The 22,137-nt window shown below is 43.3% G+C and overlaps 1 protein-coding gene across 2 annotated transcripts; it reads right to left on the minus strand.

Moving 5' to 3' along the window:
* Positions 1–5,556: 5,556 nt before the first annotated feature.
* On the minus strand, positions 5,557–13,368 carry LOC117354485 (gastrula zinc finger protein XlCGF57.1-like). 2 transcript variants are annotated; one of them, XM_033932122.1, is made up of 4 exons: positions 13,226–13,368; positions 10,651–10,777; positions 9,054–9,167; positions 5,557–7,811 (listed from the first exon to the last, which is right to left on the minus strand). In XM_033932122.1, exons 1-4 carry the CDS (start codon positions 13,247–13,249, stop codon positions 6,334–6,336), a joined length of 1,743 nt encoding a protein of 580 aa, XP_033788013.1. In that variant the 5' UTR covers positions 13,250–13,368; the 3' UTR covers positions 5,557–6,333. The 2 variants fall into 2 exon arrangements, with proteins under 2 accessions (XP_033788013.1, XP_033788012.1); XM_033932121.1 differs by having other exon boundaries at positions 9,054–9,173.
* Between the last annotated feature and the right edge of the window lie 8,769 nt (positions 13,369–22,137).

Below are 22,137 nucleotides of genomic sequence, written 5' to 3' on the forward strand. Positions count from 1 at the left end.
TGCCCTCCAACCCAGCCAGCTGATTAACCGTTCCCCTTAACTAAGGTGACCATATGTCCCATTTTGAACGGAACCGTCCCGTTTTTGGATCCCCTGTCCCGTTGTCCCCACACACAGCTTCGGGACACGGCAATGTCCCGTTTTCAGGGACAGCGTCCCAAAGCTGTGCGTGGGGACAACGGGACAGGTAATCGCTTCCTGTACCTCCCTGCCGCGCAAAAAAAAAAAAAAAAGCCTCCCTCCAGCGCCCAATTTAAACACCTCCCCAGCTCTCCATACCTCCCTACTTCTAATCGCCGCCCAGAAGCCTTCTTCCTGATGTCAGAATTGATGTCAGGAAGAAGGCTACTGGATGGCGATTAGCAGTAGAGAGGTAAGGAGAGCAGTGGTGGTTGCAGACCCGGTGGGGGGGGGGGGGAGGAAGGAGGGAGGCTTTTTTTTTTTTGCACAGGAGGGATAGAGGTAGGCAAGCAGGCTGGCTTTGGCGCGGCAGGGAGGGAGGCAGGCAGGCTGGCTTCAGGGGTGGGGATGAGACAACGTCGGAAAGGCAGTGAGGGGGACATGGGAAGGAGGCACTGGGGGCACTAAGGACTTAGGAAGGGGCACTAAGGACATAGGAAGGAGGCACTGAGGGCACTAAGGACACAGGAAGGGGCACTAAGGACATAGGAAGGAGGCACTGGAGGCACCAAGGACATGGGAAGGGACGTCTATCTTTATGCCACATTCTCAACCAAAATTTCATCCAAGTCCCAAACGCCCAGAACAAGACCATTTGGATGTGGGAGGGGCCAGCATTGTGATGGACTGGCCACCCAGACATGGCAACAGAGCAGTGGGGCGCCTTAGAAGGCACTGCTGTGAACATCTATCAGAACTCCCTTATAGGTTATGGTGAGCCCCCAGAACACCCCCAAAACCCACTATACCCAACTGTCTACAACCCCAAAAGCCCTTATGGCTGCAGGTGCCATCTATATGGCAGTAGAATGCGGTTTTGGTGGCCTCACATTTTCCACCATGAATGTAGTGGTTAGAGTGGCTTATGGGCCTAGGTCCTCCTCTCTGTTTCACTAGCCCACTCCCCAGACTACTTCAGCCACCTCTGTGTAGCCCTACTAGGGTGATGTTCCAGAGGCAAGTATATTGTGACTGGGCGTGGCCATAGGAAGGGCCTTGCCTGGAGCACACAGACCTCGGCCGAGCGGTAAGGCGAGGCTTGGGGTGTGTGAAGTGGAGGAAAATGCAGCAAACACACAGGTGTTAAGGTGAAAAAGAAAATGTGCTTTATTTGCATAAACAGTTCAGCACTTGTTACAGCTTCACAAGGTTCAATAATGGTGCAAAAACAAGAACAAACAGTTCTTTTCCTTCTGCTGCTTCTGGCTTTGCCACATAATTTAAACCAGGTAAGTCATAAACATTCCCAAAACAAAACATAAGTTGCTTGAAGCTCAGCTTCTGTGCCCAGGGTTTAATTGCCAGTGCTTTGGGGGGGGGGGGGGGGGACAAAGAAAAAAACTCTTCCCCAAGCTTGGGATTTCACCTCCCATAAAGGAACCTGAACTTTAGGTTCCCCACCCACTGAAATCACCAGTAAAAATAATCGGGCTGCCTTATAGGTTTCATACAGGCAAAAGAAAACACATTTCAAAACAATATCTGGGACTTAATCAGTCTTAACAGTCAATTCCAGCAGAAGATGAAACAATCTTCACAATCCCAAAACTATTCTTTATCAGCAAGCCCTAGCCTCTAACTAAACTAAACTAAACTAAACTAAACCTTAGGTTTGTATACCACACCATCTCCGCATGCGCAGAGCTCGGCACGGTTTACAGAGGTTGAGAGGAAAGGAACTACAAGGAAAGGAAATAGGAGAGGGACTGAGGAGATAGAGGGGGACAGGATACTAGAGCACGGGAGGTGATTAGATTTTTGAAAAGAGCCAAGTTTTCAAGTGTTTACGGAAGGATTGGAAGGAGCTAGAATTTCTGAGCGGGGAAGAAAGGTTGTTCCAGAGTTCTGTGGTTCTAAAGGGGAGGGATGTTCCAAGTTTTCCTGCGCGGGATATACCTTTTATAGAAGGGAAAGATAGTTTCAATTTTTGGGAGGATCTAGTCGAGAGCGGGTTTGAGGAATTCCAGAAGAGTGGGATAACAGGAGGAAGGACGCCATGTAGAATCTTGAAGGCTATGCAGGCACATTTATAGAGGACTCTGGAGTATACTGGGAGCCAGTGAAGCTTGGAGAGGAGTGGGGAAACGTGGTCGAACTTGCCTTTTGCGAAAATAAGCTTGGCCGCGGCGTTTTGAATTAGCTGAAGTCTATGGAGGTTTTTCTTTGTTAGGCTTATATAGATGGAGTTGCAGTAGTCCAGTCTAGAAAGGATGGTGGATTGAACGAGGATGGCGAAATGAGAATGATGAAAGCAGGATCTTACTTTCCTCAACATATGGAGGCTAAAGAAGCATTTTTTTACTAGGGAGTTGAGGTGATCGTTGAAGGAGAGAGAGGAATCTAAGATGATGCCAAGGACTTTGCTTGAAAACTCAAGCTGAAGAGTGGGGCCGGAAGATAGAGGGATGGAGGTGGGTAAATGGTCTAAGGTTGGGCCGAGCCAAAGTAGTTTGGTTTTGGACTCATTCAGTTTCATTTGTACAGATTGGGCCCAGGATTGGAGGTTCGTGATACATGTGGAAATGTTCTCAGCGAGGTTCGAGAGGTTCGAGTCGGTTTCGAGGAGGATGAGGATGTCATCGGCGTAGGAGTAGAGAGTTTCTAGTGGGGATAAATGAAGGAGTTTCAGAGAGGACATGTAGATGTTGAAAAGGATAGGGGAGAGGGGTGAGCCTTGAGGGACTCCACATTTTGGCTTCCAGGCGGGGGATGAGGAACCGTTTGTGTTAACGGTGTAGGAGCGGAAGCGTAGGAATTTCGAGAACCAATCCAGAACTGTGGAGCTTATGCCTATTTCGGAGAGTTGGAAGATTAGGATGTCGTGGTGAACGACATCAAAGGCTGCGGAGAGGTCGAATTGAAGAAGAACAGCAAATTTGTTGCGAGAATGGAGTTGTTGCACCTTAGAGATTAGTGAGGCCAAGAGGGATTCGGTGCTAAAGTTGGGTCTGAAGCCGAATTGGTGGGGTAGGAGGATAGAGAATCGTTCTAGGTAGGATGAGAGTTGGGTGGATATGATGGATTCTAGTAGCTTGGTTAGGAGAGGGATATTTGCTATAGGACGGTAATTTGATGGAATGGAGGGATCGAGGTCGGCCTTTTTCAGTAGAGGGGACAGTGAAATGTGTCCCATGTCGGGGGAGAAAAGGCCTGATGTTAGGGCAGAGTTTATAAGTTCGGTGAGGGAAGCGATGGCCTGTGTAGGGATATTCTCGAATAGGTAGGAGGGGAAAGGGTCCAAAATGCACTTGCAAGTTTTTAGTTTGAGGCAGAGTTTGGAGACTTGCGGTTCAGAGACAAGCTCGAAGGTGGTCCAGGATCTGTCGGCAGGGATGGATACCGGTAAGGTAGAGTTGGGAACCATAGAGGTCAGGGAATTGTAGGAGACTGAGGGGGGGAAGGAGCATCTTAGGGTGGTAATCTTTTCATTAAAGAAATTTGCAAGGGCCTCGGCTGATAGAGATGGCGGAAGCAAAGACGGGTCTTTTTTTATAGTTAGGGAGCGCCAGATGTTGAACAGCGCACTGATCTGGTTGTTGGATCTGGAGATCTTGTCTCCAAAGAAGTTTTTCCTGGCTTTTTTTAATGTTGAATTGTAAAATTTAATATTAGCCCTCCAGGTCTGTCTATCATTCTCTTTGCTCTACTAACATATATCCTTGCGTTCCTGCATGCAAATCAGTGCTCCTGGGTGCTACAGAGGTCCACAATTGGGGATGGGAGATTGGAGACGACTGTGAATCCAAGGCTTGTTGAGACAGGTAAAATGACTTTTTGATATGGGACTCCTTGGTGGGTCAGATATGAAACTGCCGTGAAAAGGGCATGTTTTAGAAAATTACTTAAGACGTAGTTATTTGTCGATGCCTTTCTCTAGCCAATAATTTTCCTCTTGGGCAGAGTTGATGAACTATTCATGATCTTTACTATGCAAAGCTATGGTATTATTTTGTAGAAATGATTTCTGAGGACCATTTGAACAATGCCATTGAATGGCATTGCTTCCTATTAATGCCTGTGGTGCTGGTATGCCTCTAAATAAAGTTTTTGATTTTGAACTTGTGCCTGCTATTACGCTGCATATGCTCCAAGGGGGGTGTATTTAAGTCTGCCTGTAGCCGTTGTCGTGGTGATATGGGAAATGCTTGTGTGCTAATTTTTGTTTTGAGCTTTAAGCCCTTTTCTCCTGAAGCAGCATGATGATGTGAAACAAGACTCTTGTCGAGGAAGGGCTGTTTGTTGGCTGTTTTTCTGTACCAGGAGCCAGGAAGTACTTTTGCTGCTGTAGCATGTGTTGGAGTGCAAGAGGTGTGACTTGTTGCCGGTATGGATTGGAATCCCTTTTGTTGGGGGTAAAGCAGCAAGAGTTAACTTGCGGAACTATACCTACCAGACTGGATTGGGAGATACATTGACAACATGGGTTAGGGACTGGCTTGGAGGTAGGTTTCAGAGGGTGGTGGTGAACGGCACCCCCTCCGAAACGAGGGGGTCAGTGAAGTGCCGCAGGGCTCGGTCTTGGGCCCGATCCTGTTCAACATCTTCATAAGGGACTTGGCTGAGGGGCTTCGAGGTAAAATAACACTATTCACCGACGCCGCCAAACTATGCAATGTAGTAGGCAAGAACTAATCAGACAAAAGCACAGTGCCTGATGAAAACTCAATGCCCGACAGTATGGTGCACGACCTACTCCTACTGGAGCGCTGGTCCAGGACTTGGCAACTAAGTTTCAATGCCAAAAAATGTAATGTCATGCACCTTGGCAGCCAAAATCCATGCAAGACTTACACTCTTAATGGTGAGATCCTAGCGAGGACTGTAGCAGAACGAGACTTAGGGGTGATCATCAGTGAGGACATGAAGACTGCCAAGCAAGTGGAGAAAGCTTCATCTAAGGCTAGACAAATCATAGGTTGTATACGTAGGAGTTTCGTCAGCCGTAAGCCCGAAGTCATTATGCCATTGTACAGATCCATGGTGAGACCCCATCTGGAATACTGTGTACAATTCTGGAGGCCGCATTACCGCAAAGATGTGCTGAGACTTGAGTCGGTCAAGCGAATGGCCACCCGGATGGTCTCGGGACTCAAGGATCTCCCGTATGAGGAACGGCTGGATAAATTGCAGCTATACTCATTCGAGGAATGCAGAGAGAGGGGAGACATGATCGAGACGTTCAAATATCTCACGGGCCGTATCGAGGTGGAAGAGGATTTCTTTTTCAAAGGTCCCACGGCAACAAGAGGGCATCCGTGGAAAATCAGGGGCGGGAAACTGCACGGTGACACCAGGAAATACTTCTTCACCGAAAGGGTGGTTGATCGCTGAAATAGTCTTCCACTACAGGTAACTGAGGCCAGCAGCGTGCCTGATTTTAAGACAAAATGGGATCGTCACGTGGGATCTCTTCACAGAGAAAGGTAGGGGAGGCTTATTGGGGTGGGCAGACTAGATGGGCCGTGGCCCTTTATCTGCCGTCTGTTTCTATGTTTCTAGACTATATTAGAGGAAATCTTATAGGAGTGTTTGTGCTCTGAATGGTGGAATCTACTTGGGAGAGGCAAGCTTGCCTGCAGGGTTCTATGGGAGTGCACTCCAACAGGCTTCAGCTAAGTACTTGGCTTAATTATGTGGATTTTTGTTTGTTTTTTGCTTTTTGTGTGTATGTATTGTGTTTTTTGAGTGACCACGTTTTTCCACACTGTGCTGTGCTAAGGTGCAGTGTAGTTTTGCTCTATAACTGAGACAAACGCAGGTTTTTCTCAAGTTTGAGTTTTTTATTGCTGTGGCTCTCGGCTGCACGAGGAGCCTTTGATTAACATCTTGTGGCCTGTGCAGCCATGATGGCTGAATGAGGCCTGGTGAGAGTTTGATTTACTTCACCTTGGTTTCTGAGGCTCATTTTCAGTAATATTTAAGATTTTGGCTTGTGCCTTTTCCAGCACAGTGTGGGAAGTTTGTCAAGATTGAAATTGATTTTTGAAGTTGTATTTAACAAATTTACCTTTATAAAAGTTTTTTCAAATAGAAGTATGATTATAAACATACCACCTTCAGGTTTTAATTCCTTCTCTTTATACAGTTCTGGTCTGGTTTTATGGTTATTGAAGTAGCTAATTTCTTTCTTGGGGAAGTGTCTCCAAACAGGTTTTAATGGATCCGTCTATGAATTTTTAGGTATCGACCTAGAGTGAAACTCTTGTTACACACAGCACAAGAAAATGGTTTCTCTTCAGCATGAATCCTTTGGTGGATTTTCAGATATGCTAACAGGTTGAAGCTTTTATTACACACATCACATGTGAATGATTTCTCTGTCATATGGATCCGTTGGTGTGTTTTCAGATTTTTTTGCAGAGTGAAGCTTTTATTACACTCAAAACACGTAAAAAGTTTTTCTCCCGTGTGAAGTCTTTGGTGAATTTTAAGGGATGACGACTCTTTGAAACTTTTATTACACTCTGTACATATAAATGGTTTCTCTGTCATGTGGACTCTCTGGTGTTTTGTTAAATTTGATTTCTGGCCAAAACTTTTATCACACTTATTACATGTGAAAGGTTTCTTCCCAGTGTGTATAGTCTGGTGAATTTTCAGATAAGATAGCTGATTGAATCTTTTGTTACATTCCATACATTTAAAAGGCTTATCTCCTCTGTGGATGCTTTGGTGGATTTTCAGATATGAAAAATGATTGAAGCATTTATTACATTCAGTACATGCAAAAGGTTTCTCCCCTGTATGTGTTCTTTCATGTGTTTTCAGGTTCCCTTGCTGAGAAAAACTTTTATTACATTGAGTGCATGTAAATCGCTTCTCTTTTTTGAGTGTTTTTTGCTGTAGTGGGTCTTCCTTATGAAGGAAGTTATTTCCACGTTCAGAAAATAAAAATGTTCTCTCTTCTGTCACCATTTTCTGGTGTATTTTTTGATGCATTATTAAGGATTCCTTGCAAAAGAAACGTTTCTTACAATCAGCACATTGAAAAGGATTCTCATGAGTTTGCCAGAAACTTTTGTCACACTCAGAACATGAAAATAGTTTCTTATTGGCATGGCTTGCCTGGTACATTATAACACTATCTTTCTGAAAGATTTTACGACATTCAGTGCAAGAAGACAACCTCTCTCGGGTGTGAATTGCCTGGTGTTGTACTAAATTTACCTTCCTAGTAAAACCATCCCCACATTGAGAACATATAAATGGCATTTGTCCTGTGTGGGTTTTCTCTTGTTCCCATATGTTTCCATTATGGTTGAAGGCTGTCCCGTAATCTGTACACTTAAATGGTCTCTCTTCAGTATAGTTCTGATGTGATCTCAGAGTTACAAGATCCCTGAGGTATATTTCACATATATCGCAAGCACACCTTTGTTCCGTTATGTGGTTATTCAACTCTTCTCCTCTGTATGTGATATCACTAGCACTTTGCTCACATACACTGGAATCCTCAGCTGAGTCTCCTGTTGAATTTCTTTGCTTCTTTTCGGAGGTATATATATTTCTTCCCCTGTCAGAACATGACATATCCTCTCCATCTCTTGCTAATAATATCTTGCTCTTTTCATGAGTCTTGATGACATCATGGTGACGTGTGTCTGTATTTTTATTCTCAGGTGCTTCAGTTTCTGGATAAAGTAAGAGAAAATGGACAAATGTTAGACACAAAAGCCCTGATTCTGTAAGTGGCGCACACTGTGGCAGGCACCTACAAAACGGGTTAACTTCTGGCAGCTTTTGAAGAATCTGGCCCACAATGAATGAAACAGAAATTCACTGATCTCATGAGACGATATTTTTAATTTTTCATTACAGGATGTAGGAGAATTGCTGATCCACTCACACTTGTAACACTGACATGAAAAGATTCGCGAACACAGTTGGATTGATGATTTTGCATTTAACAAAACATCTAAATTATTTTACATGTAATTTTTGTTATACTGTCATCCATAACAGTTTAGAATATAATGTAAAGAGCAGTAATAAATTAAAGCAATAGTACCTTTTCTAATTCCACTAAACAGTTGTTGTTTCTTTGACAGAATTAAGTATTAATCTGTGGACGTACTACAGCTTGCCTACAAGGGGTAGGAAAGTGAACAAAGCTAAGTTCTTACTAATTATGGATCCAGTACCAAGGAAGCAGGCCCAAGAGAAGAGCTGTTAAGAAGATAAGTCAATAGAGGATCAGAGGCCAAAATGGAAAGGTCAGAGAAGTTAAAATTAGACCCAAAGTAAGTGAGATACATTACATGGCACAGTGATGGTCTAAGGCAATGGTTCTTAACCTTGTTGGAGGTACTGAACCCCACCAGTTTCATATGCGTGTTCACCGAACCCTTCTTTATTGGAAAAATAAAATATGATTTTTACAAATTCAAAACATAGGTATACAGTGAGGGAAAAAATAATATCAATTTTGAAAACAAAAAAGTTCTCCTATATTTCAAATAATAATAACATAATAATGAAATTTACTGCAAATCAGTGTGACTTCTGCTGTTGATTGATAGATCAAGAAACCGAGTACACGATCAGTCTTGATCAAAATCACTGAATAACTGATAGATGATTGAACGTGACCGAAGCGCTATAAGAGTCGGAGGTGTGTTTTAACCTCCGCTGAACCCGCGAGACTGACTCACCGAACCCCTGGGGTTCAGTCGAACCCAGGTTAAGAACCACTGGTCTAAGGACTTTGGAAAATGAAACCTGTATGCACAGTACTTATGACAGTCAGGAACTCTGTGAGGGATGAGAGAGCTCTCTCCAGAGTAGCTTCTGAAGGGGTCTCTGCAGTTCCCTGCTACTCATTCCAGTCTTCTTTTCAGCAGTTTCACCTTAGTCCCTCTTAGTACGGAACCCACCTGAGCAGCTGCTTTTCCGAGTCTCTCTTTCCTCTGATCCCAGCTCATCTCCGATGTACAGCTCTTTCACGCGTTCAATGTAAGATATAATATCAGGGGTAACAGCTGGAGATCCTGCTCTTGGGGATAAGAACAATGCATTAGGTTCCCCAAATCGCCCAAATTCAGAACTTTTAAGAATTGAGCAAAAGGAAATAGTTGACCCCTTAGTTAAGGGGGAAGCAGCTCAAAATACCTCAAGAAAATCATATATATCCACTTTGCATATCATGTTGATTTCACCCTTTTCTTGAAATGCTGCAATGCATTATCAACCTCTATAAAAAGATACAAATCTCCTTCAGTCTTTAATAAGAACCATGTTTAGGAGGACCATCGCTATGTTGTGTTCAGTCAAACAGCCCCTTATGCTACGTAGCACTGTGGGATTTCCTTTAGTTTAGACCAGTGTATCGCAAACTGTGGGCCTTCTGAGATTTCAGGTGTGCCACGACACACTGATGAGGAGGAGAATCGTCCATGCTGGCCGACTGCCTACAGGACGTGCTTCTCTCGGCGAGAGGCACATCCTATCAGAAGTCAGCCAGTGCAGATGACTCTCTTCCAGGCTGGCATCTCTCCCCCTCACCCCACACCTCCGAGATCCCTCCACCGAAGCAGGTCATGCCAGATCGGCTTCCGCGTACTTCCAGGTGCCTTCTAGCCAGGGCACTGGATTTAGTAAGCTTGCGAGACCCTGTAGTTTTCTCCTACTTTTACTAAGAACATAAAGAAGAGTTATACTGGGTCAGACCAATGGTCCATTTAGCCCAGTATCTTTTTTTCCACAGTGGCCAATCCAGGTCATAAGTACCTGACAGAAACCCAAACAATAGCAAAATCCTATACTACTGATCCAGGGCAAGCAGTAGCTTCTCTCATGTCTGTCTCAATAGCAGACTATGAACTTTTCCTCCAGGAACTTGTCCATACCTTTCTTAAACCCAGATGTGCTAACCGCTGTCACCACACCCTTTGGCAATGAGTTCCAGGGCTTAACTATTCTTTGAGTGAAAAAATATTTCCTCCTATTTTAAAAGTATTTCCATGTAACTTCATTGCGTGACCCCTAGTCTTCATAATTTTTGAAAGAGTAAAAAAAAAAAAAAAAAAAAATTGATTCCCTTTTACCCATTCTACACCATTCAGGATTTTGTAGATCCCTCTCAGCCATCTCTTTTCCAAGCTGAAGAGTCCCAACCTCTTTAGCCTTTCCTTATGAGATGAGTTCCAGTCCCGTGCAACATCCATTCTCCCCTCATTGTAACCTCACTGACCGCAGCCACATGGGACCTCCATTCTCCCCTAACTATAATCCCACTGCCATAGGCCTGTGTGAAATCCATTCCAACCTCCTTCTCCCTTCACTCTAATGTCTAAGCATTATTTTTTTATTTCCTTGTCTTTTTGCATCTGTTGCCTATTTATGGCTGAGAGGAATGAGTGATCATTACAACACTCATTCAAGCTTCTCGTGTTTTGTTTTGTTTTGGTTTTCAGTTTATGCCCAAATTCCTCACATTCAGGGTGCTAATAAAAATATAAGACTGTCCTTTACCTAGTGAGATCAGGATCTCATAATTCTCCTTCATCACATCTTTGTAAAGTTCCTTCTGCCATTCTTCTAAATCATCCCATTCCTCTTGGGAGAAATAGATGGCGGTGTCCTCAAAGGTTACTGGGATCTGAAAACACAAACCCTTCCGTAGTCAGCACCTTCTCCATCATCTCTTTCAGGAGATCTCCCTGAAAAGTGTCCCTACTTCCCCTTAAATCACCTCCATCATTATCACCCTTAATGTAATAATAATGTAACCCTGTTCTCACTTAAAATGCCTTTGGTGCACCAACTAGTTCTTTGGGTCAGGTACCCTGACCAGGAGCTACAAAACAAGGTTCAGATTTTGAACTTACTCCGGTAAGTCAAAGGATAATTTTCCTTAGTATGCAATCACTTCGTACAGTCTTTTTTTACTTAATTAAAATGAAATCAAACAGACTGATGAAAAATTAAAAACCTGAACTTGACTCGCAGTTCCCTACGCTGGCTCAGTGGAGGGCTCTGGTTATTCAACATCTCCAAATGAACGACTACGGATCCCTGACTTAGACACTCCTAAAGGGCGAAAACTGCAAGACATGTGGGAACCATTTTGGAATTCCCTAACTCCGGTTGCTCGGAGTAGATTGTTGAACTTGTGACTATCCAGGTAGCGATTGTTTCTGAATTTGAAAAGCTGGGTTGGTATCTGAGTGGACTTATGTGTATTCATGGCTACAATGATGTGATTGCTGTGGTATTCTCTTTGTTGTGCTGTGCTATTTTTCAATAAAATATGTTTTAAAATAAAAAAAACCTGAACTTTACTTGAAAATCTGAGTCGCAGTTCCAACTTTCAAAGCAATTTACAAGGTCTTTCAACGCATTTCTTCCAGTGATAAAGTCAATTTCAACAAATCCCTCTTTGTGTTCCCAATCTCTTCACACAAAACCATTTTGTACCTGTGGTGAGCCACTCCAGATCCACCCTTGTTCCTCAGCCCGGGGTCACTACTTCCATGCCAAGCTGAAACCCTTGGTCTGGGCTCAGCTGGAAGCAGTCACAATCACTCTCTTTGACCCACAGAGATTAGTATCCACACAGTGTCTTCTGTCCCCTCCTGGCAACAGACTTGCAGGTCAATGTTCAGAACCTAACACCGGTTGTAGAGGCAATTAGCGTTGGACTAGCGCAGTAGAGTGGGCAGACTTGATGGGCTATAGCCCTTTTCTGCCGTCATCTTTCTATGTTTCTATGACACTAGACTGCACATATGTTCAAAGGCATGAGCACATGAGTGCTGAAGATCAGCGCAAAGAGCATGTAAATGCAATCAAACAAGCTACTTAGCCATCTACAACCCTTGTTTGTGTTATGCAGGGGGGGAGGGGGTTGCTGGTTGTGTTTATGTGCAATGGCATTGTATCAAATAGGTATGACATGGTTTAGCCATTTAAGAACTGCTTTTTGATTTAATAAATAAATCAAAACATGAGCTACTTAGCCATTCCTTCCCAATGCTCAGAAACAGCATCCTTACAAAACTCTGTCCTCCTGCAGGAAACCTAACGCTAGCCTGGAGCTGGTGTTAGGCATTTGTCTAACTTCTGGCAAACAGAATCGGATGCTCTCCGGCTCATCCTGTGTGCTTGTAGCCAGTGCCAGAAACTTCATTGCGCCCCCGAGCCCTCCTCCCTTTGCAGCGACCCGGTCTCCTTTGATCCTGGTCAGTCTGGGCCATGCAGGACTGAAGTGAAGGAGTGCCGTAAAGGGGATGGTGGAGCAAAAGGCCAGGACTGAAGGGTTTGGCTGACATGGTGGCAGCATCATTGCCATACGAGCTCGCTCTCCGCCCCCTACCACCACCTGGGTATGCACACAAGAGTTTTGCTAACTGCGCAGCATCTTGTGTGCATGAGCCAAGCAGGTTCCGAAAAATAACGTCCCAATGCTCAACACTAATAGCAAGCATTAGGACGTTATTTTTCAGCACTACACCTGTGATATTCGCTTGCACTGCATAGAATAGTGCGGGTGTTCCGAGCTTGGGGCTGCTCGCTTAAAGTCCCCTTAACTTTTCTCTTGGCCACTTCTTCCCTGCCAAGCTGATTTAATCATACCACAGTATTGCACACTGGCCCCCACAGGCAGTTGATAGCTCCCGGAGTCTCCCTCAGTACTTGAAACTCTGGCAGGAGATCCAGATAACCAAAAGCCTAGTTCTCTCTTAGCACAACCCTTTTTATTTCCTTTTCCATCCTTCCTCTGTAGGCTGGGTCCTCCAATTCCACCCACTTAAACACTCCAACATGCACTTCTCTTAGTGACTCCATCTCCAGAAAAAGGAGGATGGATTTAAATTTTAGACGTCTGGGTTTTACTTCTATTGCTTTCCATGGAAGTAAAACCTGGATGTCTCATTTTTCTGGAGCCATATGGTAACCTTACCAGAAGAATCTCTCCCCTCCTGCTCTGTACTAGAGGTATTCTTCTGGGAGGGGTCTCAATAATAAAAGAAATCAAGCTGTTTCCAGAATAAAGCCTCAATAGCTGATTTTACCCTAAAAATATTATGGGCAGGCAATCTCCTACCTGAGTAACAGCTCCTGCAGGCATTTTTCTCTGCTTTGCAGTATTAGAAATGACCTGTGGGCTCTATCTCAGGCTGAGCGTTTGGGAGAGGGAACTCCAGCTGGAAGACTGCAGCCAGGAGAGAGACTCTGTTTTACCCTTCCACTCCCTGGAAGCAGAGCAGCTCCTCCTTCCCTCCCCCCCCCCTCTCCCTGACGCATACAGATGACGTCAGAAAAGGTCCTGGAAATGTGTTCTGTGTTGCTTCTGAACAGAAGCACTACTGTAGATTCTGTGCTGAGATCTACTCAAAAGGGAACAAAGTTTCACTGTTTTCCACCCTGTCCTGTGGTTATGTCAGAAAAGTTAATAAAGTCAAGAAGAAGCAATGTTAAAAAAACAAACAAACAACCCCCTTCAAAAATGAATGTGGGGAAGGGGATGTATAAGCCTCTACAATAAAGCAAAGAAGCCAGAAATGTTTTACATGCAAAAGAGGATTAGCTTGTCCCAGGTCACAAGGGGAATTCTAATATGAGTGTTAATATTTACACACTAATTATGCATATAAATGGTATTTATATGCATATAAATGGTATTTATATGCAACGCATGTAGCAAAACTCGAACCCTCCATCACCAGATTGTTAACCTCAACATCAGACTTCAAAGCAGTCTGTAAAGAAATCAAAACGCTACTATTCAAAAAGTATATACAATCTACCTAATCTCCCTCTCCTCTTCCCCTAGAAATCAAAACACTACAGTTCAATACTACTACAATCTTCCTAATCTCCCTCTCCTCTTCCACTTACACCGACCAGGTTCTGCGCACTCCCTGGCACCATACCCTCAATCAACCAATAAAAAAAAAAATACTACCTGGAACCTAATTCATCCTACCGAAACCGATTACCTACCAACGTATGGAAACAGACAATTTGCTATGTAATGTAATGTAATGTAACCTGATTTATCTTCCAATGTTATTATGTCTACACACTCATTCTGTTATTAAGTCTACACCCTCAATCTGTATTCTCTAATGTCATGTACCCTCCTGGAAATATCCAGCTCTCTTCTTATGTAATCCGCTTTGCACCGCAAGGTACAAGCGGAATAAAAATCACTAATGTAATGTAATGTATTTACATGAGCACAAGTAGGCAGAAAACCCACTTTTGAGGCAGCCTTCAACTCATCACCCTAGTCAGCAGTTTTGTCTTGATTGTTTAGAATAGATTATAAACTTAGGGTTACCATATTAGTGAAGACAAAAAAAAAAAGAGGACACAACACAACCCCGCCCACTTCCTTGATCTCCCTTCCCAGCGCTCTGTACACTTTTAGTGCTTCTCACTCTCCCCCTTCCTCCAACCCTCCTCCCCCACGGGTGCTTCTTTCTTTTCTTCCAAACCTCTTCTGCTGTTTCTCCCCTCCCATCCAGCACTACTCTACTCCATGCTCTTTTCTCTAGCATTCTTTCTATAATGATTCTCCTCCCTCTCTCTCTCCATACTGTTTCTCCAGCCTTCCCTCCCTTTCTCCCTCTCCTTCCATGCTGTTTCTCTCCCTCCATCTGTGCTGTTTCTTCATCCCTCTATCCATGCTGTTTCTCTCTTCATCCATGGTGTTTCTCCAGTCCCTTCCTTCCTCCTCGTCTCTCCATTCTTTTTCTCCCTCTTCATCCATAGTGTTTCGCCAGCCATCCCTCCATTCCCCCCCTCCTTCCATGCTGTATCTCCCTCCCTCTCTCTTCATTCATGCTGTTTCTCTAGTTCTCCCTCCCTTCCTGCTGTTTCTCCAGCCCTCCTCCATGCTGTTTCTCCATCCCTCTGTGCTGTTTCTCCATCCCTCCTTCCCTTCATGCTGTTTCTCCCTTCCTCTCTTTCTTCATCCATGCTGTTTCTCCAGCCCTCCCTCCCTTCCTTCATGCTGTTTCTCCAGTCCTCTCCCGCTCCTTCTTTCAATGCTGCTCCTCACAACCTCTCTGCTCCCAACTCACCTACCTATCTCCTTCAGGCTGCTGTGATTGAATATTCAGGCAGCTGGCAGCAGCAAGGTGAGCCTGCTATCACCAACTTGTCCTGAAAGCCACATCTCTGCAAGTCCCGCCTGTGCAGGAACAGGACATCACTGCAGAGAGGCGACTTCCAGGACAGGCTGGCATTAGCAGGCTCAATCACAGTGGCTGGGCCTGAGGAGAAGATAGGTGGAGGAGTCAAGAGAGCTGGCTAAACCATCCAGGAACCCAGACAGTCCTCAAAAAATAGGACATGTCCAGGTTTTCTCAGACGTCTGGTAACCCTATGTAAGCTCATTTGAGCAGGGACTGTCTCCTTTATGACTCTACAGTGCTGTGTACTCTGATAGTGTTCTAGAAATAATTAATAGCAGTAGTAGCAGCAGCAATATAAACGCAAAGCTTTAAAGTTACTAGGTTGTTGTTTTGCAAATCTGGAACACCCAGATTGGGTGGGGCAGGGCAAGGCAGGGTCTCTCTCGGTGCGATTTTCCACCATGAAATTAAAAATCTACAAAAAAATAATGAAACTATGTATCTTAAAATACATTCTTTTAAGTTTGTTCATGCAAAACATTTATGGTTAAGTACCAATGTCTTAGGTTGGCTAATATGTTCCACCTGACGCAGAGATCATTATGCAAAGAAAAAGCCAAATCAGCTGAGGGGTACAGATAGAAGTAGTAATAGGTTATAGGATGAGTTCAGGGACCACTTGACAGGTCATGGACCTGATGGGCCGCCGCGGGTGCGGACTGCTGGGCACGATGGACCTCTGGTCTGACCCAGCAGAGGCAACTTCTTATGTTCTTATGACAAAAATCCAGCTGTTCAACATGAAAATTTTATTAGGCCCATTTTATAACATAGGTTGCTAACATGTGTATGCCCTTCCAGGGATCTGAGCTGCGGGGACAGTCAATTCCAGTGGCTTGGTTTGAAGTGGCCGCTAAGTGTGACTCTATATATGGCATGTGCCTTTTACAGAATTTCACTAAGCCCCATTATGATTGGTGCCAAATTTCTTTAGGCGTTATATATAGAATCGGCTCACGGTAGTCAGTGATTTTTTTAAGCCATTGACAGCCAGAGGCTGAATTAAGCTTAAATATCCAATATTAGGCCATGTCCAGAAGCTACCTGGAAGTTACCCAGACACCAGCAACATTCAGAGTGGTGTCAAATAGTCTTTTTGACATCCTAACTTTATCTATTTACTTGTCTGGTTAACAAACTGGATATTGCTGCCAACTGGGCCAATCTTGGCTCTGCCCTGGACAACGCCACAGTGGTCAGAGAAAATATTCAGGGGTACTGCTTAATTATGCGCTTCAATTACCCCACCCCCCATGGTTTAACTGAGCAGGAACCTCTCTCCTGACAAGTTATGATTTGCATTGAATCAAAATTTTAATAAATTATGAAGCTATCTGTGTTCTACTATACGCCATATTTACCATACTATGTTGGCCCCGCTACGATCTCTCATACCATTTTTGCCACACATTTGCCGTTCCATGTCTTCCATGCTATGTTTCATCATGGATGTTTGCCTAACCATTTTTACTAGTCATGTCATACTATATTAGCCATGCTTTGTAATACACTCTTCCCTCCGTATTCGCGGGGGTTAGGGGCAGAGCCGACCTGCAACTATAGAAAATTCAAGAATAACTTTTGGGCCGACTCTGACCCATCCCCACCTCCGTCCTGAATCTTACCTGGTGGTCTAGCGGTGACGTGGGGCAGGAGCGATCTTCCTACACTCCTGCCCCGTGCAGAGCCGTCATCAAAAATGGCTGCTATGAGTTCCCGTTGTAGCTTCATGAGATCGCTCCTGCCCCGCGTCACCGCTAGACCACCAGGTGAGGGCGATTCACTATGGGGGAGGGTCCTGGCACCAAAAACCACAAATAATCGAAACCGCAGGTGCCATAGGTGAGTAGGGAGGATGTTCCTATATAGTTATTTGTTTACTGGCTAAAACCTCCTTCACAGACAGTGCCATGTGAGCTGGTGTATTGTCGTGATGCAAGAGTCATGAGTTACATTACATTACATTACATTAGTGACTTCTGTTCCGCCCGTACCTTGCAGTTCTAGGCGGATTACATAAGAAACTAACTGGACATTTCCAGGAAAATTACAATTTAGGATTACAAAAAAGATAACTGGACATTTCCAGGAGAATTACAATTTAGGGAGCTGTTTACATGGTTGAGACTTTGAAGAGTTGTTGGCGAAATGTTCAGATCGTTCTTGTCTAACTTTTTCACACAGCCTTTTCAGCACTTCCAAATAGTAAACTTGGTTGTTTGTCCAGATGGTACAAATTCATAATGAATAACCCCTCTGATATAAAAAAAAGGTTAGCAAGTGTTGACTCTTGCTTTGAACTAATGGAACTTTTTTTGGTAGTGGAGAATTGATCGACTTCTGTTGTGCACTTTGATGCTTTGTTTGAGGGTTGTATTGGTACAACCATGTTTCATCACTAGTGATAACACGGACTAAAACATCGTCTTGCCTATCCAAAAGGTCTTGGCAAACTTCGACTCTCCTTTGCTTTTGTTCATTGGTGAGCTCCTTTGGAACCATTTTCACTTAAGATTTTCCTGTTTATCAATGTTTATTTAAGAATGCTGATCCTGAAATACTTGGTGTGCTATGCTTCTCATTCAGCTAACAATTTTGACGCACAATTGGAAACAGGATACTATGCTTGATGGACCTTCAGTCTGTCCCAGTATGACAATTATGTTGCTGGGGGGGGGGGGTTTGTATAATTTTTATTAAATGTTCTGTAAAATACATACAACACATCAAGAACAAACGCAAAGACAATAGCAGAACCAGTAAGGTCTTCCGTGTTAATCCTTCACGAAGACCTAAAGGATCCAAATCCCTCACCAAAAGACCCCCCCCCCTCCCGTGTCTAAAGTTCAAAACAAAACTTCTAGCTCTATGGGACAATTCTTATGTTTTTATGTGAGCCAAGTATAAGATAATCAAGCCATTGTGACATCACTGATGAGGTTGAGTCTTAGGCATTGGTTGAATGAGGCTTTATGACATCACAATCTCACTTCTGGAATGTTGCAACTCTTTGGATTTCTGACAGGTACTTGGGACCTGGGTTGGCCACTGTTGGAAACAGGATACTGGACTTGATAGACCTATGTTCTTAGGTAGATATTTTAGAAAACCTTCAATTCTGGCACAATTCTTATCTTGGGGTTCAAAGATATCACACTTCATATGTGTGTGTGTGTATATATATATATATATACACCCATTTTCTCACTCCCAATACGTGTGTGTATATATACATACCCATTTTCAAAGCCCTGCTTTTTAACTTGGGAGTGAGAAAATGGGTATTCTACTCTTAGGTTTCTACTTTATAGGCTTGCTCTTATGTTATTCTAATTTAATGAACTGTAAAATGAGTCAAGCTCCTCTGGGAGATGACGCGGTATATAAACTGAAAATTAGATTAGATATGTTTATGGGTCCAAGGCCTCGGGGCGCCATGCCACTGACTCTTGCCTCGCTTGCCCTTGGGCAGAGTTGGCGGGGGGGGGGGGTGTCTGTTGATGTTAATCCTAAACTGTTGATGCCTGTTTTAGTGTTGAGGACGATGCTTTGTTTTTGATGAGAACCCTTCTATGCCACTGTTTTGCTTACTCTGTTTTGCATCAATAAAAATTGTTTGAACCATAGATATAGATATGTTTATGGGTATGAAGTGTGGATATTTTAGAAAAGGCACATCCTTTTCTAAAATAAACATAGTAAATGACAGCAGAAAAAAACCCTCACGGTCCATCCAAGGTGACCAGAGCCTCACCACCACTCCATGTAGGCGCAGGTCACCCATGTTTAAATGCTGATTGTGAAGTCAGCACCATTCCATTCCTATAGGCAGCCAAATATTATTGGGGATGATACATGGTATATTGCTGACAATATTCAACTTACCAGTCAAGATGTGTCCGCCTAACTCCTAAGCTGCACCGTTCTCTCACTCACAGTATGTGAAAAGAAGATGATCAACCCACTAGTGTTATCAAACCTTCACCTGCCTCTCGTGACTTGTGGGGCACACAGACTGTCCAGTATCGGGCTCTAGTCCCCCAAGCTGGAATTTGACAAGCACCGACCCATTGACAGTTCCAATTTGTACATTCTTTCTCATATCTACCTTTCCAAATAAGAAAAGATCAGAAAGCAAAATGTACCTTAGTGCAGTGTTTATGCTTAGGTGAACTCCTTGAGCATGTACCACAAATTCGAATCATATGCATATGAAAAGAACATGATATCCCGTTATTCTACAAATTTGGTGCGAAATAAATCACCTTGGTCATTCTTAGATTCATATGTTCATTCTGCCTTGTAGACACTTTTGCCTCTCTCTCTTTTTCTCTCTCTCTTTCTTCATTTCTCTTTTTACCTCATCCTCTTTGCTTCTCTCTCTTTTTCTCTCTCTCTTTCTTCATCTCTCTTTTTTCTTTTTACCTCATCCTCTTTGCTTCTCTCTCTTTTTCTCTCTTTCTTCATCTCTCTTTTTTCTTTTTACCTCATCCTCTTTGCTTCTCTCTCTTTCTTCATCTCTTTTTTCTTTTTACCTCATCCTCTTTGCTTCTCTCTCTTTCTTCATCTCTTTTTTCTTTTTACCTCATCCTCTTTGCTTCTCTCTTTTTCTCTCTCTCTTTCTTCATCTCTCTTTTTTCTTTTTACCTCATCCTCTTTGCTTCTCTCTCTCTTTCTTCATCTCTCTTTTTTCTTTTTACCTCATCCTCTTTGCTTCTCTCTCTTTTTCTCTCTTTCTTCATCTCTCTTTTTTCTTTTTACCTCATCCTCTTTGCTTCTCTCTCTTTTTCTCTCTCTCTTTCTTCATCTCTCTTTTTTCTTTTTACCTCATCCTTTGCTTCTCTCTCTTTTTCTCTCTCTCTTTCTTCATCTCTCTTTTTTTCTTTTTACCTCATCCTCTTTGCTTCTCTATCTTCTCTATTTCTTTTCTTAGCAGTTTCAAATACTCTGAATTCTTCTTACTAATCTATTATATGCAAATGACTGCAATTATGATTTCTTTTGTTCTACATCACTATATCTTATTCAATTTTTATGTATTTGAACTGCTTTCTGTATATTACTTATAATATTCAATAAAATTATTGAACTAAAAAAAAAAAAAATGCTTAGGTGATCATTGACAGCTGTTCTTATCTGCTTCACCAGACCAGTGTGCAATAAAGCTAAGTTCTTTATCTGATCCTTCTGAAAGTCTGAGTGGGTTATGTGAACATATCGGAGGAAATACAAAGAGAAGCACGAGCTGGTGGCTCGCAGTTCGTATCAAACGCTATATAAAAATGATACAGATTTTAAAGTTATTATTTTACTTATCAGTTGCTGTAACACACCTTTTGCATTTCAAGGTTTCGTGACCGATTAACCATCTTTCATCAGAAATATCAAAGCCGTGTACAAAATAAATGAGGCGACGTCACATAAAATAACAATGGAAAAACATAAACCAAAAGAGAAGAGAAAGATGTGGTACAGGTAAATTTAGAGTGACATGGGGATGAATTTGACCCCGTCCCCAAGGAAACTCAATTTCCTCATCCCGCCCCGTGAGTTTTATTGCTGTCCCTGTCCTACTCCTGTAAGCTGTGCCCTTAACCACACAAGCCTCGAACACTTATGATTTTCAAGTGTTTGAGGCTTGTGCAGATGAGGATGGAGCTTGCAAGAATAAGACAGGGACAGGAAAAGAACTCACCGGGACGGGAAAACGAGTTCCCGCGGAGACGAGGAAAAATCTGTCCCCTTGTCATTCTCTAAGTAAATTTGAAAATCAATTATTTACTCTTTCAAAAAGTACAAAGCCTAGGGGCACTCCATGAAGTTACATAGTAATACTTTTAAAACAAAATGGAGAAAATATTTTTCACTCAGTGTATAGTTAAACTTTATAACTTGTTGCACATTTTCGTCCAAGTTCAAAATGCCTAGAAAAAGCCCTGTTGGACGTGGGAGGAGTCTGCAAAGTGATGGACTGAACACTCAGACATGGCACCTAAATAGTGGGGTACCTTACATGGCACTGCTGTGAATTTCACAAAAAGGGTGCCATGTCTTCTCCTCACTACAGCTCCCTTATAGGTCATGGTGAACCCCCAAAACCACCTCCAGAATCCCCTAGACACACTTATCTATCACCCCAATAGCCCTTATGGCTGCAGGAGTCACTTATATGCCAGTACAAAAGGGTTTTGGGGGTATACAGGGGAGTGCACATGTTTAAGTATCAATGCAGTGATTACAGGGGCTTATGGGCATGGGTCCTCCTCTCCATGAGTCCCTAACCCATCCTCAAGACGGCTTAAGCCGCCTCTGTACTGGACGACTAGGCTTTCCTGTGTCAGGCTGCCAGGTGATGATGGTCTGGAGGCTGAATTTTAAAGGTACGATTAATATTTTTATGGGGGGGTCAGTGATCACTGGGGTAGTGTGTGGGAGTCTGTTTTATGTGTTTGCAGTGCTTATCTGGTGACTTTAGGTGGTTTTTTGTGACTTAGACCATGTTTTACATGGTCTAAGTCACAACGTCCAAGTTCCGTCGATCGTGGGCTGTATCACTTTTGGTTATGCATGCTGTACGACTAAGTCTAAGCCGGCCTACGTCCCGCCCAACTCCCGCCCTCGATACTCCTCCCGAAACGCCCCGTTTAGCTTTGGTCGTTCAGCGGCACTATGAAGGCCTAGGTCGTTTAGAAATACATTCAAAACCCGTTTTCATTATCGGCACTTGGACATATTTGGGAAATGTTCATCCAAGTGCTGACAGGCCGGTTTTTGGATGTTTTTCTCTTTCGAGCTCCTCCTGGTGTATTTGGTT

This window comes from Geotrypetes seraphini, chromosome 2, assembly GCF_902459505.1.
Source record: "Geotrypetes seraphini chromosome 2, aGeoSer1.1, whole genome shotgun sequence".
Classification (NCBI taxonomy): Eukaryota; Metazoa; Chordata; class Amphibia; order Gymnophiona; family Dermophiidae; genus Geotrypetes; species Geotrypetes seraphini.